The 18,678-nt window shown below is 35.6% G+C and overlaps 1 protein-coding gene and 2 non-coding genes across 5 annotated transcripts in view; 1 reads left to right on the plus strand and 2 right to left on the minus strand.

The window, feature by feature from the left end:
- LOC106669393 overlaps positions 1 to 18,678 on the plus strand; it is a 130,100-nt gene that overhangs the window by 47,840 nt on the left and 63,582 nt on the right. For 2 of the 3 annotated variants that reach the window (XM_014398864.2, XM_014398856.2), the window contains exon 2: positions 840 to 912. In XM_014398864.2, the coding sequence (XP_014254350.1) occupies positions 846 to 912 (67 nt within the window). In that variant the 5' untranslated portion in view covers positions 840 to 845. Of the gene's footprint in view, positions 1 to 736; positions 771 to 839; positions 913 to 18,678 lie in introns of those variants that run through there. The other variant, XM_024224583.1, reaches the window with a different exon arrangement.
- Positions 68 to 174, minus strand: LOC112126147. Its single transcript, XR_002909799.1, has one exon. It is a non-coding gene; the product is annotated as a U6 spliceosomal RNA (small nuclear RNA).
- Trnan-guu lies at positions 1,874 to 1,946 on the minus strand. The gene has a single exon. It is a non-coding gene; the product is annotated as a tRNA-Asn (tRNA).

The following is an 18,678-nucleotide window of genomic DNA, read 5'->3' on the forward strand; positions in this document are numbered from 1 at the left end:
AGTAGCAATTCTCCTTTAAGGTGGTTGTGGTTAGTCCGATGGCCATGTGGTTCTCATAGTTAAACCCTTTTATACCCATACACCCATACACATGGAAGTCATCCTTGTGCAGATGTCATGCTAATCTTCTCTGTATCGCTACGATTTTAGTATATGTACCGCCGAAGCGAGAACGGGTAGAAATTCTGCTTTAAGGTAGTTGTGGTGAGTCCGATGGCCATGTGGTTCTCATAGTTTTAGGCCCTTTTATGCCCATCTTTCAGCTGTCAGTATATCAAGAGTTCCAGATGCCATCAGGTTCCTCCATCCAGGTTGATTCCTGTATCAGACAGCATTAAAAAGACGCTGAAAATTCTAATGTGCAACACCTTATTCACAATGAGTCAAGACAGCTCGCAGAGTAGATTCGGGGTCAATCACTAAGTTTAATAGAACAATAAAGAATGTTCTATTTCTTCTTTTTAACCAAGGCTTTCAATTTGCAGGTTACTATTCATAGGTTCGAGGTTGTATGAGCATTTGGAGAATGATCAATTACCCTTAGTTGTCCCGTGAATCATTTTGATAAGGGGATTATTATATCTTGCTTAATTAATTGCTGTTAAATCGTGATATTCATCGAGATATGATGGTCTTGCAGATTGGTCGTCTAGGCTCATGCGTGTCTTCTAATTCCATGCCCCACCACTGAGGGTCAATTGCTGTTTAATAATCATTAGTACGTTTTAACATTTTGTTCGACTGTTCATGAATGTCATTTGATTAATGCTGTAACAAACTTTTCATACATCAATGTTATTATTTCCCATTTAGCTGACATGTTGTTTTTTCTGTTTTAGATCAAAATGACGGAGCTACGATTCGTTTTAATAAAGCTGGCTTTAATATGTGCTCATTTCGTCACGACTCACGGTAAGTGTTATTAAAATTATTTATTGATTTTTCTCAGTACTCTTAATTCGGCAACATTGATTGGTACATGGTTTTTTAATATATCCAATTTAATACTGATTTAATTAATTTACGAAGGATACAAACGAATCCCATTATTTCACCGGTTCTCCTCATCCTGAAACATTCTGAAACTAATTAATATAAAACTTTTCCATTCAGTAATTTTACTGATGGGTAAGTTTCATGGTTCTGTTGGAAGTTCTTTTAATTTAATTTATGTTAATATCTTGAAAGCTCTCATAAAAATGTTAAACTCATTTTTGTATTAAAAAGAAATCCTCTTCTAAAAGCCTCTCGATTCGTTTTCAAAAATTATTTGAGTTTTCAAAAAATTTATAATCCCTATTTAGAAAAATCGTCACCGTTAACGATTGCAGTTAGTAGACATACACTGTTTAGGTGTACATTTTTGTTTGGTTTCGTTCGTTTAGGATGAAGCTATAATAAAAACTTCGGTTTGATTTTCGGCGTTATTGGAAACGGAAGTTTAAAAGCAGCCGAAGCTCGAAGTTTTGATAGGTAAGAGGTCCATAACATCCATCGGTTCATTTTAACCAGCCAGATCCAGTTTCTTTTCGAGATATAGAAAATACAATTTTCATTCCATTCAATAACGTAAGAACAAAAAACAATTCAATGGTAGAGCAGCGGCGTATCAAGCCGAAGATCGTGGGTTCGAATCCCGCTCGTGCCATTGACTTTTTTATCTCAACTAAAAACCTTAATTAATTGTAATATATTAATTGGTCAAGTGGACCACGAAATTAGTGAACAAAAAACAATGTAAAACTACCGTTTATTTGGTCTCAAGTTAAACATTAAAATTAACTCCATTATATTTCGTGGTCTAATTGACCAAATAACTTCTTTCAATTAATTAATCTTTATTTAAGTTATTGATTGAGATAAAAAAAGTCAGTGTCACGAGCGGGATTCGAACCCACGACCTTCGGCTAAACACGCCGCTGCTCTACCACTTGAGCTATCGTAACTTCGATCTACTCGGACACCGACTTCCCATCTAACCCACCCATTTTTAATAACGTAGAAAGAAACTACGCGCAATAATTTCGATAGTTGGACGTTGTCAATTAAAACACCAGAATCAGAACATCTGTTTTTAAAGATAAGGATAAAATCATCAATTCTTAATTGATTTTTTGGCCTTCCACTTCCTTGGTTTTTTTGAGGGAGAGCCACGACCCAATTATTTGTGTGTAAAACTATGTTTAGAGGTACTTTAAAACACTTTTATGGCTCTTCCTTGGAGAACAGTTCATAAAGAAAGGGTATACTCAATTGTTATTTTTAATGAAATTGTGTAGTACTAAAATGTGTCAAAAGTCCTTGGGTGTAACGTCGTATTTATTGTCAAAAAATGACATAAACATGAATTTTATTCCTCAAAAAGTAAGTCCTTATTCCTTAGTACCAAGGTGCATTGATCACGTTATCATTTTATTTTGGGGTGTTTCTATAATTTTGGTATTACTGTGTTTGGTGCAATCCAACATTTGAATTTTAAAGTTTTTAAGACTGGTTTGTATATTAATGTTTTATTTAATATAATAACAAGCTGATGTAATTGTGCACACCTTAAACCTATTTCTGTCCTTCTTTTCTTCGAGTGATCTTTCCATCTCAGTGTTGCATCTAGGGCCATTTAGCACCAATTTAACTTTATCGCTGTATGCTACAAAAGCTCCAGAAAATAGATAGACCGTGGCCCAATTTTTTATCCGTAAAATTTATACCGATTTAAGCTGATAGAGCCTGATCATCTTTTTCGCCCATTTATGTATGTCTTTTTGAAAGATTTTGGAATAATAGTTAATGGTCCTACTAGAGCCTGATACTCCATCTTTTTCGCCCATTACTTGAGCCTCATACACCATCTATATCTCTATTTATGTTTGTCTTTCGAAAGATTTTGGAAAAGTGGTTAATGGTCCTACTAGAGAGTGATATTCCATCTTCTTCGTCCATGTATGTTTGTCTTTTGAAAGATTTTGGCAATATGGTTAATGACTAGAGCCTGATACTCCATCTTTTTCGCCCATTTATGTATGTCTTTTGAAAGATTTTGGAAAACTAGTTAATAATCCTACTAGAGCCTGATACTCCATGTTTTTGTTCATTTATGTAAGTCTTTTGAAAGATTTTGGAAAAATGGTTAATTACTAGAGCCTGATACTCCATCTTTTTCGCCCATTTATGTATGTCTTTTGAAAGATTTTGGAAAACTAGTTAATAATCCTACTAGAGCCTGATACTCCATGTTTTTGTTCATTTATGTAAGTCTTTTGAAAGATTTTGGAAAAATGGTTAATTACTAGAGCCTGATACTCCATCTTTTTCGCCCATTTATGTATGTCTTTTGAAAGATTTTGGAAAACTAGTTAATAATCCTACTAGAGCCTGATACTCCATGTTTTTGTTCATTTATGTATGTCTTTTGAAAGATTTTGGAAAAAATACTTAATGGTCCTACTAGAGCCTGATACTCCACTTTTTCGCCCATTCGCCCATTTATGTATGTCTTTTGAAAGATTTTAGATCCAAACCTTGCTAAAAGCCTGAAAAACATCAAGAAGATCGTGCGATTTTTTACATTACATCCGTGTGTTGCAATTTTTACGCCATCCATTTTCGTTAAATCACTGGCATATAGCAAGTAAAGTATTGGACGTAGTATGCTCCCTTGGGGCACTCCGGCATTTATTTTTTGATGTGCTTGTTTGACTATAAAATATCTGTCAGTTAGTTGGGAACTGGTAATATTTACACACTTCTTTTGTTGAATCTTTTTGTTTATTGATGCCTTCACCCCAAACCTTGCTAAAAGCCTGAGAAATATCAAGGAAGATCGTGGGTTTTTTAATTACATCCATATGTGGCAATTTTTACACCACCCATTTTCGTTAAATCACTGGCATATAGCAGGTAAAGTATTGGACCTTGTATGCTCCATTGGGGCACTTCGGCATTAATTTTTTTTATTCTTGAATATTGTTCTTCTTGTTTGAATCTAAAATGTTTTGTCAGTTTGGTAGGAATTGGTAATATCTAAATCTTCTTTTGTAGCTTCTCTTTGTTTATTGATAAACCCCTCTGCCTCGCCTGAGAAACGAGGAAGATCGTGTGATTTTTTAAATTACATCGGTGTGTTGCAATGTTTACGCTACACTTTTTCGTTAAATCACTGGGAAGTGGCGTATAGGATGTAAAGTGGTATACCTACTATGTACCTTGTCAAACAACAAGGAAGATGGTGTTCTTTTTCTATTACATTATTTGTGTATTTGGTCCTCTGTTGACTGTTTTCATCAGAATGGAAATTGGTCTATGATCATTTTTTTTCTACTATGGATTTTGTTCATTTTAGTAATAACTTTTCGAAAAACTAGATCGTCTCGGTTATAGCCGATATGATTTGACCTCGTTGACGTGTTTTGTATCATGATTTCTGTAAATTTCCAAATGCTGAAAACACATTTTGGTCTGATTGAAGCATCAAATAGGTAATTTACTATGGTACTTGGTTTACTATGGTCAGACCAAACAATACTTGCATGCCAGGTTGACACAGCACAGATTGTTCTGACAACACTAATGCCAGGAACAGCTTTGTCAATGCATCATCGTGATACCAATCATGAAATATACTTCGATGATATGGATGTGGTTGACAAGGAGAAAATCTTGGACAGAAGATTGTTAAAAGAAATATTATATTAAATCTGATGTTAATTTACTAAACTTGAGCAGTGATATCAATAATCTTTGTTGTCTAATTTACTTCCTTCTGGGTTGTGTCATTCTGTGTCTATGACCACAATTGGTTACTTCTCATTTGGTTACATATATATATGTATTGTTGTTCATCATGATGAAGACATGATGAAGAACTCAATAAAGGTTGGAAGCTTGGCATAAGGTGAAAAACTTACTTGTTTTGATGACCGCATCCCTGATCTCTAACTTACTGGTGATATCCTGACGGTCGATTCGTACTTCCTTCATTAAATAGGTTATGTTAGTTTAACCCGGTAGAAGACAGGAATGTTAAATCAGGTTGACCTTTTCAATTTCTGCTATTTAACGAAATGCAAGAACGTAGTTGTGTTGCAGCTTGGCTTGATACCGATTGATCAAAGGGTAATTCGCTTTTTAAACTCTATCGTGCCATTTGGAACAAATTCAAAGTGCAAAACACATTCACAGTTTTACTAAACGCCAAACATAATCGTTTTTCCCTAAACGATCCTGGGTTAGTCGCAGCTTTCGGTTGATTGGATTTTTTTTCTTTTTCAAACGTGCTCACTTTTCATCATTTTTCTTCAGTGAAATCTTTTGATGTTTGGAGCGAATTGGTTCAGATATCGACCGCTCTAGCTTGGTGCCTCTGACAAATCATAATGATTTAATCTTCGCAGCTATATTCAAGACAACGGCTTTTCAAAGAAGGCTTTCGATGGCAGCCTACCCCGGCCTCGAGGCCAATATCCGGGAGTAGCAGAACACGAACCCTGCTTCCAATCTGGTGCAATACATCATCTTCAATATGATTTAAACCCATTGAAACGTTTCAAAATTGTCGTTCCTTGCAAAACCATTCACGGCCAATTGCACAAATTTCATGTGCTATCTTCTTCATACTGTTTTTTTTTCCAATCGCTCTTCTCAGAAGTGAATCACAATTTAGATAGATAAAGAACGTCTACTGAGTATAGAAAGTTACAATAAACCAAATCTTTTATAAAGACAAATTCAGTGATCTAGGCCGTTAGGATGTCTAGAATCGGAAATAATTACATTTCTTCAGTTATATTAATAATTAATTCATCTTTATGTAAGGTGTGGTGATTAGCGTTACTCGATGATTATTCGGAAATCATGAGATGCGGTCTGGTTTGATGTAGGTTTCAGAAAAACATTTGCTTTATCTTGCCCACGTTTCGATCTTTATTGAGATCATCTTCAGGGCCCGGGATTTACAAACATTGTTTATATTTAACAAATGGAAATACTTTGATTGAATATAAAAAATATTTTTTGCATTGTATAAATTCATTTTTTTCCACATCCTACATATATTTGTTGAATTTAAACAATGCTTGTAAATCCCAGGCCCTGAAGATGATCTCCATAAAGATCGAAACGTTGGCACGATAAAGCAAATGTTTTTCTGAAACCTACATCACACCAGACCGCATATCACGATTTCCGAATAATCATTTATGTAAGGTCTTGGTTGAGATGAAAAACTTAATGTCACGAGTGGGATTCGAACCCACGACCTTCGACTTAATACTTCGCTGCTCTAACCGCTAGAGCCATCATAACTTTGATACTCTCGGACACCAACTCCTCAGCTCAACCTACCTTTCGAATTTTCCCTCTTTTTTGCCATTTTTCAAATGTGTAATCAGGATTCGATTCTCGGCGACAAATGTTAGTATTATTTTTCAATTAATTAAGGTTTTTAGTTGAGATAAAAAAATCAGTGTCACGAGCGGGATTGCAACCCATGACCTTCGGCTAGATTAGCCGATACTCTACTCACGATAGATCAAGTGGCACAGAAGCGGCGAATCTAGCCGAAGGTCGTGGGTTCGAATCCCGCTCGTGACACTGACTTTTTTATCTCAACTAAAAACCTTATTTAATTGAAAGATATTAATTATTCAAGTGGACCACGAAAAGTTAGTATTATTGGTTAGAGGTTTGTTTTTTACCATGGGTTTTATTCAAACGTTACGTCATGGTGCTTCATCTAAGAATTGACGTAGCATTTTCAACTCTGGTAAAGTCGTTGCGCCAAAAAATGTATAATTTATACACAGAGTATCACATTTTTTAAATGTCCGTAGAATTGCATTTTTACACGTAACAAACTGAAAGTTTACTAAAAGCAGTAACAATAAGTAGAAATTGTTCATGGATGTTTTTATTATATTGGGCGTTATATTTTGGAAGTTGTGTCGTGGAAAATCAACCGTATGCTATTCTACACATTGAGAGGGAGGATTGATACAGCCGACCCCAACCTGTTTTCTCTCTTTCTTTCTCTCTCTGTCGGAGCTACACCAAATATAATTACGAAGTGAGCAAGAAAGACGTGTCCGGTATATTTATGTGACTCCCCTAAAGACATGTTTACTCCTACTCTTAAAACCCAATAGATACTCGTTCAAAATTAATATTCCGCATCATTTGCAATTTGGGAAAAACACAATTATGGGTGAAATTGTAAAGCTTCCACGGGCAAAAACAATTATTTTTATTATTTTTTTGTCGCCTCAGAATGATTCCATTTTGTGTTATTCTACCGAAACGACAAATTTCGTTACTCCCGGTGTTTCAATTATACAAACCACACCTCGGCGTATGCCCAACGGGCATAAAATCATCTCCTGCCGGTAGTAATATTTATACATTCACCCACGCATATATAAGATGAGGAGGAGGGTTAAAGACCCTCTATTATTCATATTGTAGTCTACCAGTCCTTATTATCAATATATAAAGGCGGAAAACGAGCTTCTAAGGGTATTAAGCATATTGGTGTAAATTATTTGGAAAAGTGATGATCTTCGGTTAATCATCGTCACATATCCAATCACATAAATTAGAACCGGGGATATCAAAGAAAGATTTTGAGGTGTTTTGTTTATTTGAACTAAATTTCCTCATTTATAATGGCCTAAAATTCAAACCCTGTAGACATATGCTAAAAGAAGGACGATATAGCTTTCCAACGGTCGTACAAACCCATTAGATTTCGTGGTCCGATTGACCAATAAGGTCTTTCAATTAATTAATAATTATGTAAGGTATTGGTTGAGATAAAAAAGTCGGTGTTATGAACGTGATTCGAACCCACGACCTCCGGCTAAATACGCCGCTGCTCTACCACTTGAGCTATCGTGACTTCGATCCACGAAATCTAATGGATTTAACAAGTAAAATGAAGTTTATCATCACTAAAACTCTCCGTGGCCATTTCATTTGTCGCCGAGAATGGAATAGATTACACGAAATTTGAAAAATGGCAAAAAGGAGAGAAAACTCGAAAGGTTGGGTTGAGGTGGGAAGTTGGTGTCCGAGTGGATCGAAGTCACGATAGCTCAAGAAGTAGAGGAGCGGCGGATTTAGCCGAAGGTCGTGGGTTCGAATCCCGCTCGAGACATGACTTTTTCATCTCAACCAATATCTTACGTAAAGATTATTAATTAATTAATTGAAAGATGTTATTTTGTCAATCAGACCACGAAATGGAATGGATTTAATATGTACAACTAAGTAGATAGATAGATATATATACTTTATTTACAAAATGAAAAAATATAAAGTTAAAAATAAAAAACAGTATTATTATGGCATGGTATTAAAACCGTCAGCCAGAGTTCGGAGTGCATTACTATCCCAAGAATATGCATAATTATATAATTATGAGAAAAGGAGAATTTAAAATATCAACTTCAGAGGTTACAATTATTTACAAGATTTTCAAATTACAAGGTTGTATTGCGATAAACTTTGAAAATAATAAAAATGACATTCCAAAGAACAAAAGGATTCTAACTTACATAGGGTCCCCCACAGGCCAACAGAATTCGCATTTAGAAGCCCACAAACTAGAAATTATATGTATTAAGACAAACAGAACAAAAAAATAAAAAAATAAAAATAAAAAATAAAAATAAAAAGACAAACAAAAAAGAAAAAAGAAACAAAATAAGACGAAAAGAACATTAATTCCCTACATTCCAATGTATTCATACCTGTAAAACCAGGCTTTCCGAGCAAAATCAACAAGACCCCCGCAATCGGAGCCGTTCAGAAGGGCTATGAGCTCTTCCCTCGTCAGAAAACCCCTACCCACATACAGATACCTCAATTCGTTCAGGACCGAGCATCTAGCGAGAAAATGAAATGCATCCTCACGATCACCTGAGTTGCATAGAGAGCACACTGCAGTGGCAGGAGTACTCCCAACCCAAGGCCTGAAATTCAGGAACAACAACTCCCCTCGAATTTTAAACCACCAGCGGAAAAAAGAGAACGGAACATCATTTGATGGAGCAGAAAAAACATTGCAAGGAGTTAGGGAATGATTCAACTCCTTGTAGAGTTGGAATCTATTTGAGTCCACGGCACGAGAAATACAACTCTCTCGATGACGAGCCCCCATAATATGAAGAAGATTGGAAAACATTTCAGACCACGCTGCAAAATTATCCAAAGAGAACCGAGCCACATTATACCTCTCCGCAAGAGAATTCCAGGATCTGAACCAGGATATGTTACCCTTAATAACTTCAAGTGATGATGATGAGTACAATTAAGTATATCTTCACTAAAGCTCTCCGTGGCCGTTTCATTTGTCGCCGAGAATAGAATAAATTACACAACATTTGAAAAATGGCAAAAAAAGAAGGGAAAATTCGAAAGGTTGGGTTGAGATGGGAAGTTGGTGTCCTAGTGGATCAAAGTCACGATAGCTCAAGTGGTAGAGCAGCGTCGCATTTAGCCGAGGGTCGTGGGTTCGAATCCCGCTTGTGACACTGACTTTTTTATCTCAACCAATATCATACATAAAGATTAATTATTTAATACGTTTTATCTATTTAAGGAATAAAGAAAAAAATTGATTTTATTGACATGCACGTTTTTGTTGATTTCAATAGACTGGCTTTGCCTTGCGACGGACTTCATGACAGCTCGATACCATTTAAAAATATTGTGAAATACTCAGTGAACTTAAAACGAACAAATTAAGGTCAAATGAACCAAGTTTAGTTGGTTTCGGATTCCTTCCTTGCTTGATAAACAATTTTTTCTTTTAAAAAATCCAAAAATAAGTCATATCTGTTAAGATCTTACGATAAAGTAACGACGATTAAAGTACAAGCTATACCGTTTATAAGCTTTTAGGTTTGGATATTATGTTCATACATACTAATAATTTATTCAAATGTAATAAACTGCTGATTTAAAGTCATAGGAGCGTTGTATTAAAATAAATATATCATCAAATCTAACTTTGCTCATGAAGTAACGGAATAGAAGCTGCTATTTGTCCCATTTTAGTACATTTCTGTGTCAGATACTTCGAAAGGGGTGAATTAACTTTTAATGAGATTGTTAAATATTTTAAATGGTAAAGATTGGACAAGGGTAATGAAACGAATGTAGAGAAGGATTGAAGTATTCTTTGGTTCGGGAATTTACTAATAATTATTGTCAATTTATAAAGGCAAAAGTATATTTTAAAATTTTTAAGAGTAATGTTATTTTAATTAAAAAGAAAAAAATGGTATCTGTATTGTTTTTGTTATTTATATATCTGATGGAAAGACGTCAGACGTATACTGTGAGTTTTTTTTTTTATTATTTACAATGACAAACAAGAATAATTTGTCTGGTGATAAGATTATTCTTATTTTCATTTTTAAAAAAAAATCATTTGTAGTTTAATGTAGTTCGTGAGGGACGACGTACAAACTGTAGAAATTAAATATTTCCATCGCTGGAAGTAATAATGGCGGGGGGGGATAATCACAATTAAAAATATCGATTTTACATTCATTCGTGGCGTGAGAAGGATCAATGAAAATAGTAAGGGTCACCTGTGTTATCAACTTCTGTGATGATCGTGCACCTTCCTTTACATTTTTTTTCATTCGAAACGTTAAATGATAGCAAACTGTAATTTTCTACTTTCTGAGGGGTCATTTGTTATAATAACATTGTTTAATCTATTTTAAATTTACGGGGCGGAGTACGGTCGGATATAAATTCTGACGTGTATGGAAAGTAAAACTTCGATCCTAAATTTTAGATAACGAGGAACACGTGTTTTTTGACCACAATTCATCAACTCTGTTCTGTAACCGTGCTATAACTAGAAAATATGCCGTGAATGTGTTTACTTTTTACCAGCATTGGTATTAACAAAATGGCGAAATTTGGGCGAAAACGTTTTGAGGTGTATTATCGATCCGTGAGTAAGATGTTTGAATTGATGCTAATTGCAAAAATAGGAGTAGTGCCATATCCGCAACGCAGCATCACGATCTTGGAGTGCCAACGGTAATGGACAGCATAAAATGAAAGCACATCCTTGTAGTGTAACCTTTATTAAGGTCGAGAAACCAGCTGAAGCGAGCCAAATTTAATTTTACTGCTACTTTTGTTTTAGTAGAAAGTTCTTTTTTATTTTTTTTTCGTAAAAAGATTGATGTAATGTAACTTAAATGACTGATGAATTTCAATTAATTAATAGGTTTTGCAACATTATTAAAGCACCGCTATGTTATTTCATGTTAACTTGGTGGGAAGCATAACCAATAGTATAAAACCCGATTCCTACAATTCGAAATAAAATCCAAATTATACTTCAACAACACCGCCCATATATTTTCATCCGATAAGAATAAATGTAAAAGTTCGACGGATATTTGTACTGATGAGGGTAGAAGTAAGGGAAGTGCTGAAACGACGTGTGCATCTGTCCCCCCGTCCTCGTGGAATGTTGGTTTTAGTAGTCAGCCGTCCTCGGTACAACCCTCGCATCCCTGCATTCACACGCTGTTTATCTGATCAGGCCGACCTCATTCTTTCAAAATATAAAGCTATCTTCCCCGGGTTATTGGTTCATCCGGCCTGGCCCGTTTGACGGGTGAAAAATAGCCTCTGTGGATGATGGGTTTCAGAAGACAAGCTTCTAAGTGTCGACAGTAATTAAACTCGAGGCATTTGACACTTCCCTAGTTCAAATTGCCTTTCAACACGTGTTTACCTTCTTTATCTTCTCCACGTTTCTTCAACGTCATCCTTTTCCTTCTAACGAGGACCAGGTGGCAATGATTTTGTCGCACGGGGAGGAGCCTAATGAAAGCCAGCTCTTCACCCAAGCATAGAGTGAATATAAGTTACACTATTCATTAACTAACAAACTTAAAATAGTTTTACGGTTTTTTCTCATAAACTGACGAAATAAATAGATTGCACATCATTGAACTAAGTTGTCTCACCATTATTTCTTACAGTTATTGTGAATTGGTTGTTTTATGCTTTTGTCGTACAATTAAGCTCAAATGAACCAAGCTTAGGTGGTTTCGGATTCCTACCTTGCTTGATAAACAATTTTTTTCTTTAAAAAGTCATTTCCCACCTAAATAGTCACGTACGACATTAAAAACAAATAATTTCACTATTTAATATTCATTAGATTTCGTGGTCCGATGGACCAAATAATATCATTCAATTAATTATTCTTTTTATGTAAGGTCTTGGTTGAGATAAAAAGTCAGTGTCACGAGCGGGATTCGAACCCAAGGCTCAATACGCCGCTGCTCTAAAACCACATGAATTTCTGACTTCGATCCTCTCGAACACCAACTCTCCATCTCAACCTACAACCGTTCGAATTTTCCCTCTTTTTTGCCATTTTCAATTGACCACTGAAACATAAATTGATTGTTAATATGTTTTATCTATTTAAGAAATAACGAAAAAAAAAATTGATGACATGCAGGTTTATGTTGAGTTCAATAGACTGGTATTGCCTTGCGACGGACTTCATGAAAGCTCGATACTATTTTAAAAAAAGTGAAATACTCAGCGAACTAACTAAATAAATTAAGCTCAAATGAAACAAGTTTAGTTGGTTTTGGATTCCTTCCTTGCTTGATAAACAACTTTTTCTTTAAAAAATCCAAAAATAAGTCATATCTGTTTTTGTCATTTCCCACCTAAATAGCCACACACGACATTAAAAACAACTAATTTTATTATTTAATATTTCTTTCAATTAATTATTCTTTTTATCTAAGGTCTTGGTTGAGATTAAAAACTCAAAGTTACGAGCGGGATTCGAACCCACGACCTTCGCTCAATACTCCGCTGCTCTACTACTTGAGTTATCGTGAATTCGATCTTCTCGGATACCATCACTCCATCTCAACCTACAACCGTTCGAATTTTCCCTCTTTTTACCATTTTCAATTGACCACTAAAACATAAATGGATTATTAGTTAATATGTTTTATCTATTTAAGAAATAAAGAAAAAAAATTGATTTTATTTACGTGCAGGTTTATGTCGAGTCCAATAGAATGGTTTTGCCTTGCGCCGGACTTCTCGAAAGCTCGATACTATTTTAAAAAATATTGTGAAATACTCAGTGAACTTTAAACTAAACAAATTAAGCTCACATGAACCAAGTTTAGTTGGTTTCGGAATCCTTCCTTGCTTGATAATTTTTTCTTTAAAAACATCCAAAAATATGTGATATCTGTTTTGTCATTTCCCACTTAAATAGTGACATACGACATTAAAAATCTATTTATCTATTTAAGAAATAAAGAAAAACACTTGATATTATTGACATGTAGGTTTATGTTGAGTTCAATAGATGGTTTTGCCTTGCGACGGACTTAACGAAAGCTGGATACTATTTAAAAAAATATTGCGGAATACTCAGTGAACTTTAAACGAAACAAGGCAGAGCCAGTAAAAGCTTCGTGTTTGAATTTTTATAACTGTAACGATCAATCCCCAAAGCTCAAAGGGAAGCTGAACTTTAGGGAAATCCCTGTTCGATTAGGCATTAAAAAATGACGAACAATATCCTTCGTCTTTATTCCGACTGTTTTGTTCTACTGCTTTCTATTAACAAGGCTTTTTTTATTGTGAGATGTGTCCCGTTGTTGAGCCAATTCAGTTTTTCTATCAAATAAATCTGATATCTTTCCGGTTTCCCCCGGGGGAGGCAATAATTTCAAAGAATTAGTAGCTCGGTCATGAAGATTTAACATGCTACGGCCTTTAACCAAGCGAAATCCCCCTGATTACATGCTCTAACCCCTCCAAGATCCATTACTCCCGATTATAAAATTATATAATGCTCCTAAAACATTATGCGAACATGATTTATCCTCTTGCTTATTGAATTCTGAAGTTTTTATAAAGTATTTGTTGTTTTCTTCTTCAACAGACATTTTTCGAACAAGTCAAAAATTTAACAGTTATTGTCTTTAGCCTCCTCCCCACCTTTGAAATTATTGACCGTAAAAGTCTGATACGACAGAAACGTTACGGTTTTAGTGCTGATTCATTATTCATTAGACTTTTTCCGAGTCGGCCGGTCTTTTTTATTCACCTCCAGTCCAACCGAAACCAGGACGATTTTGTTTTAAATCTTGCAAATTCAGCTAAACACACAAAATGACGCTATTAGAAAGAAATAATTACGAAAACAGCACAAAGTACAATTTTGTAGACACGCATGCTGGCCGGCGGGTGTTACAAACATCGATTCTCCTTTTATGATAATGATCAAGGAAAATTCGTTGACGTTTCTGCACACACCGCGACATTATTCTGAAAGTACAACCTGTTTTATGAATATTGATTTATGTTGGGTATGTATTTTTTAAAAATAATACTGAAATTGGAAATACCGGATATTTTATGTTGCTTGAAAAGCTTAAAAAGACCATAATCAATAGTATATTAACTAACCCATTAATCAGAGAAATATACGAGCAATTGAAATGGATCGATATTAGTGGGAAGGTCATAGTGGCACATTGATAAAACCGGGAACGAAGAAACAGACGAGCAAAATTAGCATTGACGAGACGACCGTCGTACGTCCAGATATTTATCAACGATTACTAACGCTATAAAAAATAAATTGAGAACTCGCTGGGCCGAAATAGTCCAATTTAAAAGACATTGGTCCCTGGCCTGCAGAGGCTGGGTCTAAAAGGGAAAAAGGTCATACAATGCTGCGCATAGGTCATACAAAGATCACACACGGACACCTTCTAACAGGGGTGAAAACTCGCAAGTGCTTGTAATGTGGAGTTGATAGTGCACATAATAACAGACCGCAAAGAACTAATTGTATGTCCGCAAAGAAAGAAGTACGGTATCTGTGCGCAACAGCAGCCACAGATCGCATAAATATTATGTATACAGACTTTTGTATTTTCATGTATGTGAAATGTGTTGAAAATATTGAAACGAGTGTATTTATTAGCGTGAATGTCATATTTTCCAGATTACCTCGGAAAATATCGAGTACTCGGGGGAAGTGTGAATTATGTATGGCGTGTGAATCTTCCCAATCTTACCCAAGGGATATTTAGTACTCTGGAGCGGTACTCCGTACTATTCCGGTACTACATTAAGTATGGCGTGTGAAAGTAATTTTAGCTTGAATGGAACGGCTCATCCGCCATTACCCGAGGATTATCGATTATTGTAGGGCATAAGTCCAGTAGTGGAATTAAATATTGTCCAAGAATGTAATTTACTAGTCCAGTTAATTATTCTTTATATCTAAGGTCTTGGTTGAGATGAAAAACCCAGTGTCACTTGCGGGATTTGAACCCAAGATCCCCCGAATCCCATGACCGCTAAACATTTTTATTGATTGATTTAATAATTTATTAGCGTGAATCGACTCCTTTCTCAATTACCCAAGGAATATTTAGTACTCTAAATTAAAGCGCTTGCGATTTAAGTATGGTATGTGAATGTAATTTATTAGCGTGAATTGCTTTCTTTCCCAAGCCTGCCGAGGAATGTTGAGTACTCTGGGGCAATGTGCGCCCAGGCTAGTGTGTGAACGTAATTTATTTGCGTGAATGGAGGTTGTGAGGCGTGAATATTACTCTCAGGAATATCGAATGCTCTGGAGTAGTGTAAACGCAGGTTGTGTGTGCATGTTGTTGTTTATTAGCTCGAACGGAATGGCATGCCTCGAGAAAAATTGAATAATCTGGGATTGTGTGAATGCTAACCAGGCTAGAATGTTTTATCCGGTTTCTGTTTTTATTTGTATTCATGTTTGTTATTTGTGTCATTTTATCCTATTCAGAACCTGAGGTACGGAGAAGTTGGCTACAGAAGGAAAGAGGGAATCGGTTATCGTCCTAATTGGTCTGATCTTGGCTGGAGAAACTGCAAAATAGATTACTAGGGTTTAAACGCGAGAAGACAGGACAAGAAAAGCCATGAGAGGTAATTTGGTGGCTCTAAAACTGACAAAAGTAATTAATAGGATAACTATTGCTTTAGCAATTGTATGTTTATATTTATGTATATATGTTTATTTTTATCCTTACGTTTTGAATCACGATTCCTCTTCTGTTTTAAATTAATAGGCAACTGAAAGAGGATGTTTTAGATAGCAATATTAAGGTTTTTTTTCTTTCCGTTTTCATTAGACTCAATGCAATAATTATTCTCGAAAGTTGCAGAGATTACTCATAAATAGCTACTTTGAATGCAACGCGTAGATTCATTATGCTTCATATTCATGATGATCGTTTCGATGAGATGCTTCCCCGATAGAATTCCTACCAATGGATGGAAACTATTAGTGGCATGGCCGTTACGAAACCCCATTAAACGATTGTTGCAACGTCTAACGGCCCACATAAGCTGCACACAAACAAACATAAGACATAAGGGACTCTCCATGCGGCGTGCCAGCCGGATTAAATGCATTGTTCCGCCCAGAATCCCACGGTGGAATAATGACTCACCATCGTTCGCCGTTCGCCCGGTTGACACGTGAGCACTCCTCGTTTCTCAATTAGATATAATAAATCTCAAGTGAAATAAATTGAAAAACGAAGAGAAATTATTGTTTGTGTTTCCAACCCCCTTCCCGTGGGTGTCTATTGGCACCCTCCGGTTACCCTCCTCAAATAAAAGTCCTTCGACAAAATCCGAAAACGGTTCGGAAACGGTTCATTATTTTATGTGTCTCTTAAGTATTGCAACATGAAACCAAGGGGAACTTCCATAGACACACGCACTCGCATAAAATAGTGTTTAGATCACGCTATACTAAATAATATTCAGTAACCGATTTTGTTCCATTCTTAAATTACTGCCCTTAAATTGTGAGGTCTGCGATGAGATACCTGCAGTTCGGTCCTTTACAAATGTTTTGGCTTGTCAGATGCTTTTCGGCTTGCAACCATCATTTGTATTTAGGTTGAACTAAAATCATTACGAAGAACTGAAGATGTCGAGGAGCCAAGGCTGCAAAATAGGCGGATTAAAATGAACCACAACGGCATAATTCTTGTCCGTCATTTTCAAAACTTCGAGTTTGTTTTTCAAAGTGTGTCTACCACCTAATCTTGTATTTCTATATATGCATTCCTTAATAAATAGTTTTACTGTTTGTTTCTGATGTTGTTCGGCTAATGCGAAAACGTTTATGCGAAAGTAAATTTTTCACTTTGTTTCAAATGTTTTGGCTTGTCAGATGCTTTTCGGCTTGTCACGATCACTAGTGTTTAGTTTTAACTAAAATAATTAATTAAAAAAACTGAAGATGTCGTGAAGCCAAGGCGGCAAAATAGGCAGATAAAAATCAATCAAAACGATTCTTGTCCGGCTTTTTCGAAACTTCGTTTGTTTTTCAAAGTATGTCTTCCACCTGATCCGATATTTCTATAGATTAATCCTTAAAAAACAATTTTACTACATGTTTCTGGAGTTATTCGGCTAATCCCAATGTCCATCTAATCCGAAAACGTTTCCGTTCACAAAACTAAATTTTTCACTTTGTTTCAAATATTATGGCTTTCCAGATTCTTTTCGGCTTGTCACCATCATTAGTGTTTAGTTTTATCTAAAATTATTATCAAAAACTGAAAATGTCTGAAGCCTTAACCACCGCCAAAGGCAGATTAAAATGAATCAAAACGACATCATTGTTGTCCGGTATTTTCAAAATTTCCTGTTTGTTTTTCAAAGTGTGTTTACCACCTGATCCTGCATTTCTATATATTCATTCCTTAACAAATAATTTTGCTGTTTGTTTCTGGAGTTATTCGGCTAATCCCAATGTCCGTCTAATTCGAAAACGTTTCCGTTCACAAAAAGTAAATTTTTCACTTTGTTACAAATGTTTTGATTTGTCAGATGCATTTCGGCTTGCCACCATCATTAGTGCTTAGTTTTATCTAAAATTATTATCAAAAACTGAAGATGTCGTGAAGCCAAGGCGGCAAAGTAGGCCGATTAAAATGATTCAAAACGACATAATTCTTGTCCGGCTTTTTCAAAACTGCCAGTTTGTTTTTCAAAGTGTGCCTCCAGTATGTCTAAATATTCCTTAATAAATAGTTTTAGTGCTTGTTTCTGGAGTTATTCGGCTAATCCCAATGTCCGACTAATCTGAAAAATTTTCGTTCACAAAAAGTAAATTTTTCACTTTGCTACAAATGTTATGGCTAGCCAGATGCTTTTCGGCTTGTTACCATCATTAGTGTGTGGTTTTAACTCAAATTATTATCAAAAACTGAAGATGTCGAGAAGGCAAGGCTACAAAATAAGCAGATTAAAATGAACCAAAACGACATGATTCTTGTCCGGCTTTTTCACAACTTCCAGTTGGTTTACCAAAGTGTGCCTCGGCATTTTTATATATTCATTCCTTGACCATTTTAACCATTCCATCCGTAACCATTTTACTGCTTGTTTCTGGAGTTATTCGGCCAATTCGAATTTCCGTCTTTTTCTAATTTTTCACGTTGTAAAACATAGTTTTTTCTGTTATTGTGTTTCGCCCACCCGAAATGTTACGGCACAGCTGTAGCTACGTTTTGATCCAAAATTCGAGTTCTGCGAGGTGATGAGCCTGTAGATTGTTTTTCCGAATCTTTTGGTCATGTAGACCAA

Source organism: Cimex lectularius, unplaced genomic scaffold (genome assembly GCF_000648675.2).
Source record: "Cimex lectularius strain Harlan isolate CLEC.00 unplaced genomic scaffold, Clec_2.1 scaffold46, whole genome shotgun sequence".
Taxonomy (NCBI): domain Eukaryota; kingdom Metazoa; phylum Arthropoda; class Insecta; order Hemiptera; family Cimicidae; genus Cimex; species Cimex lectularius.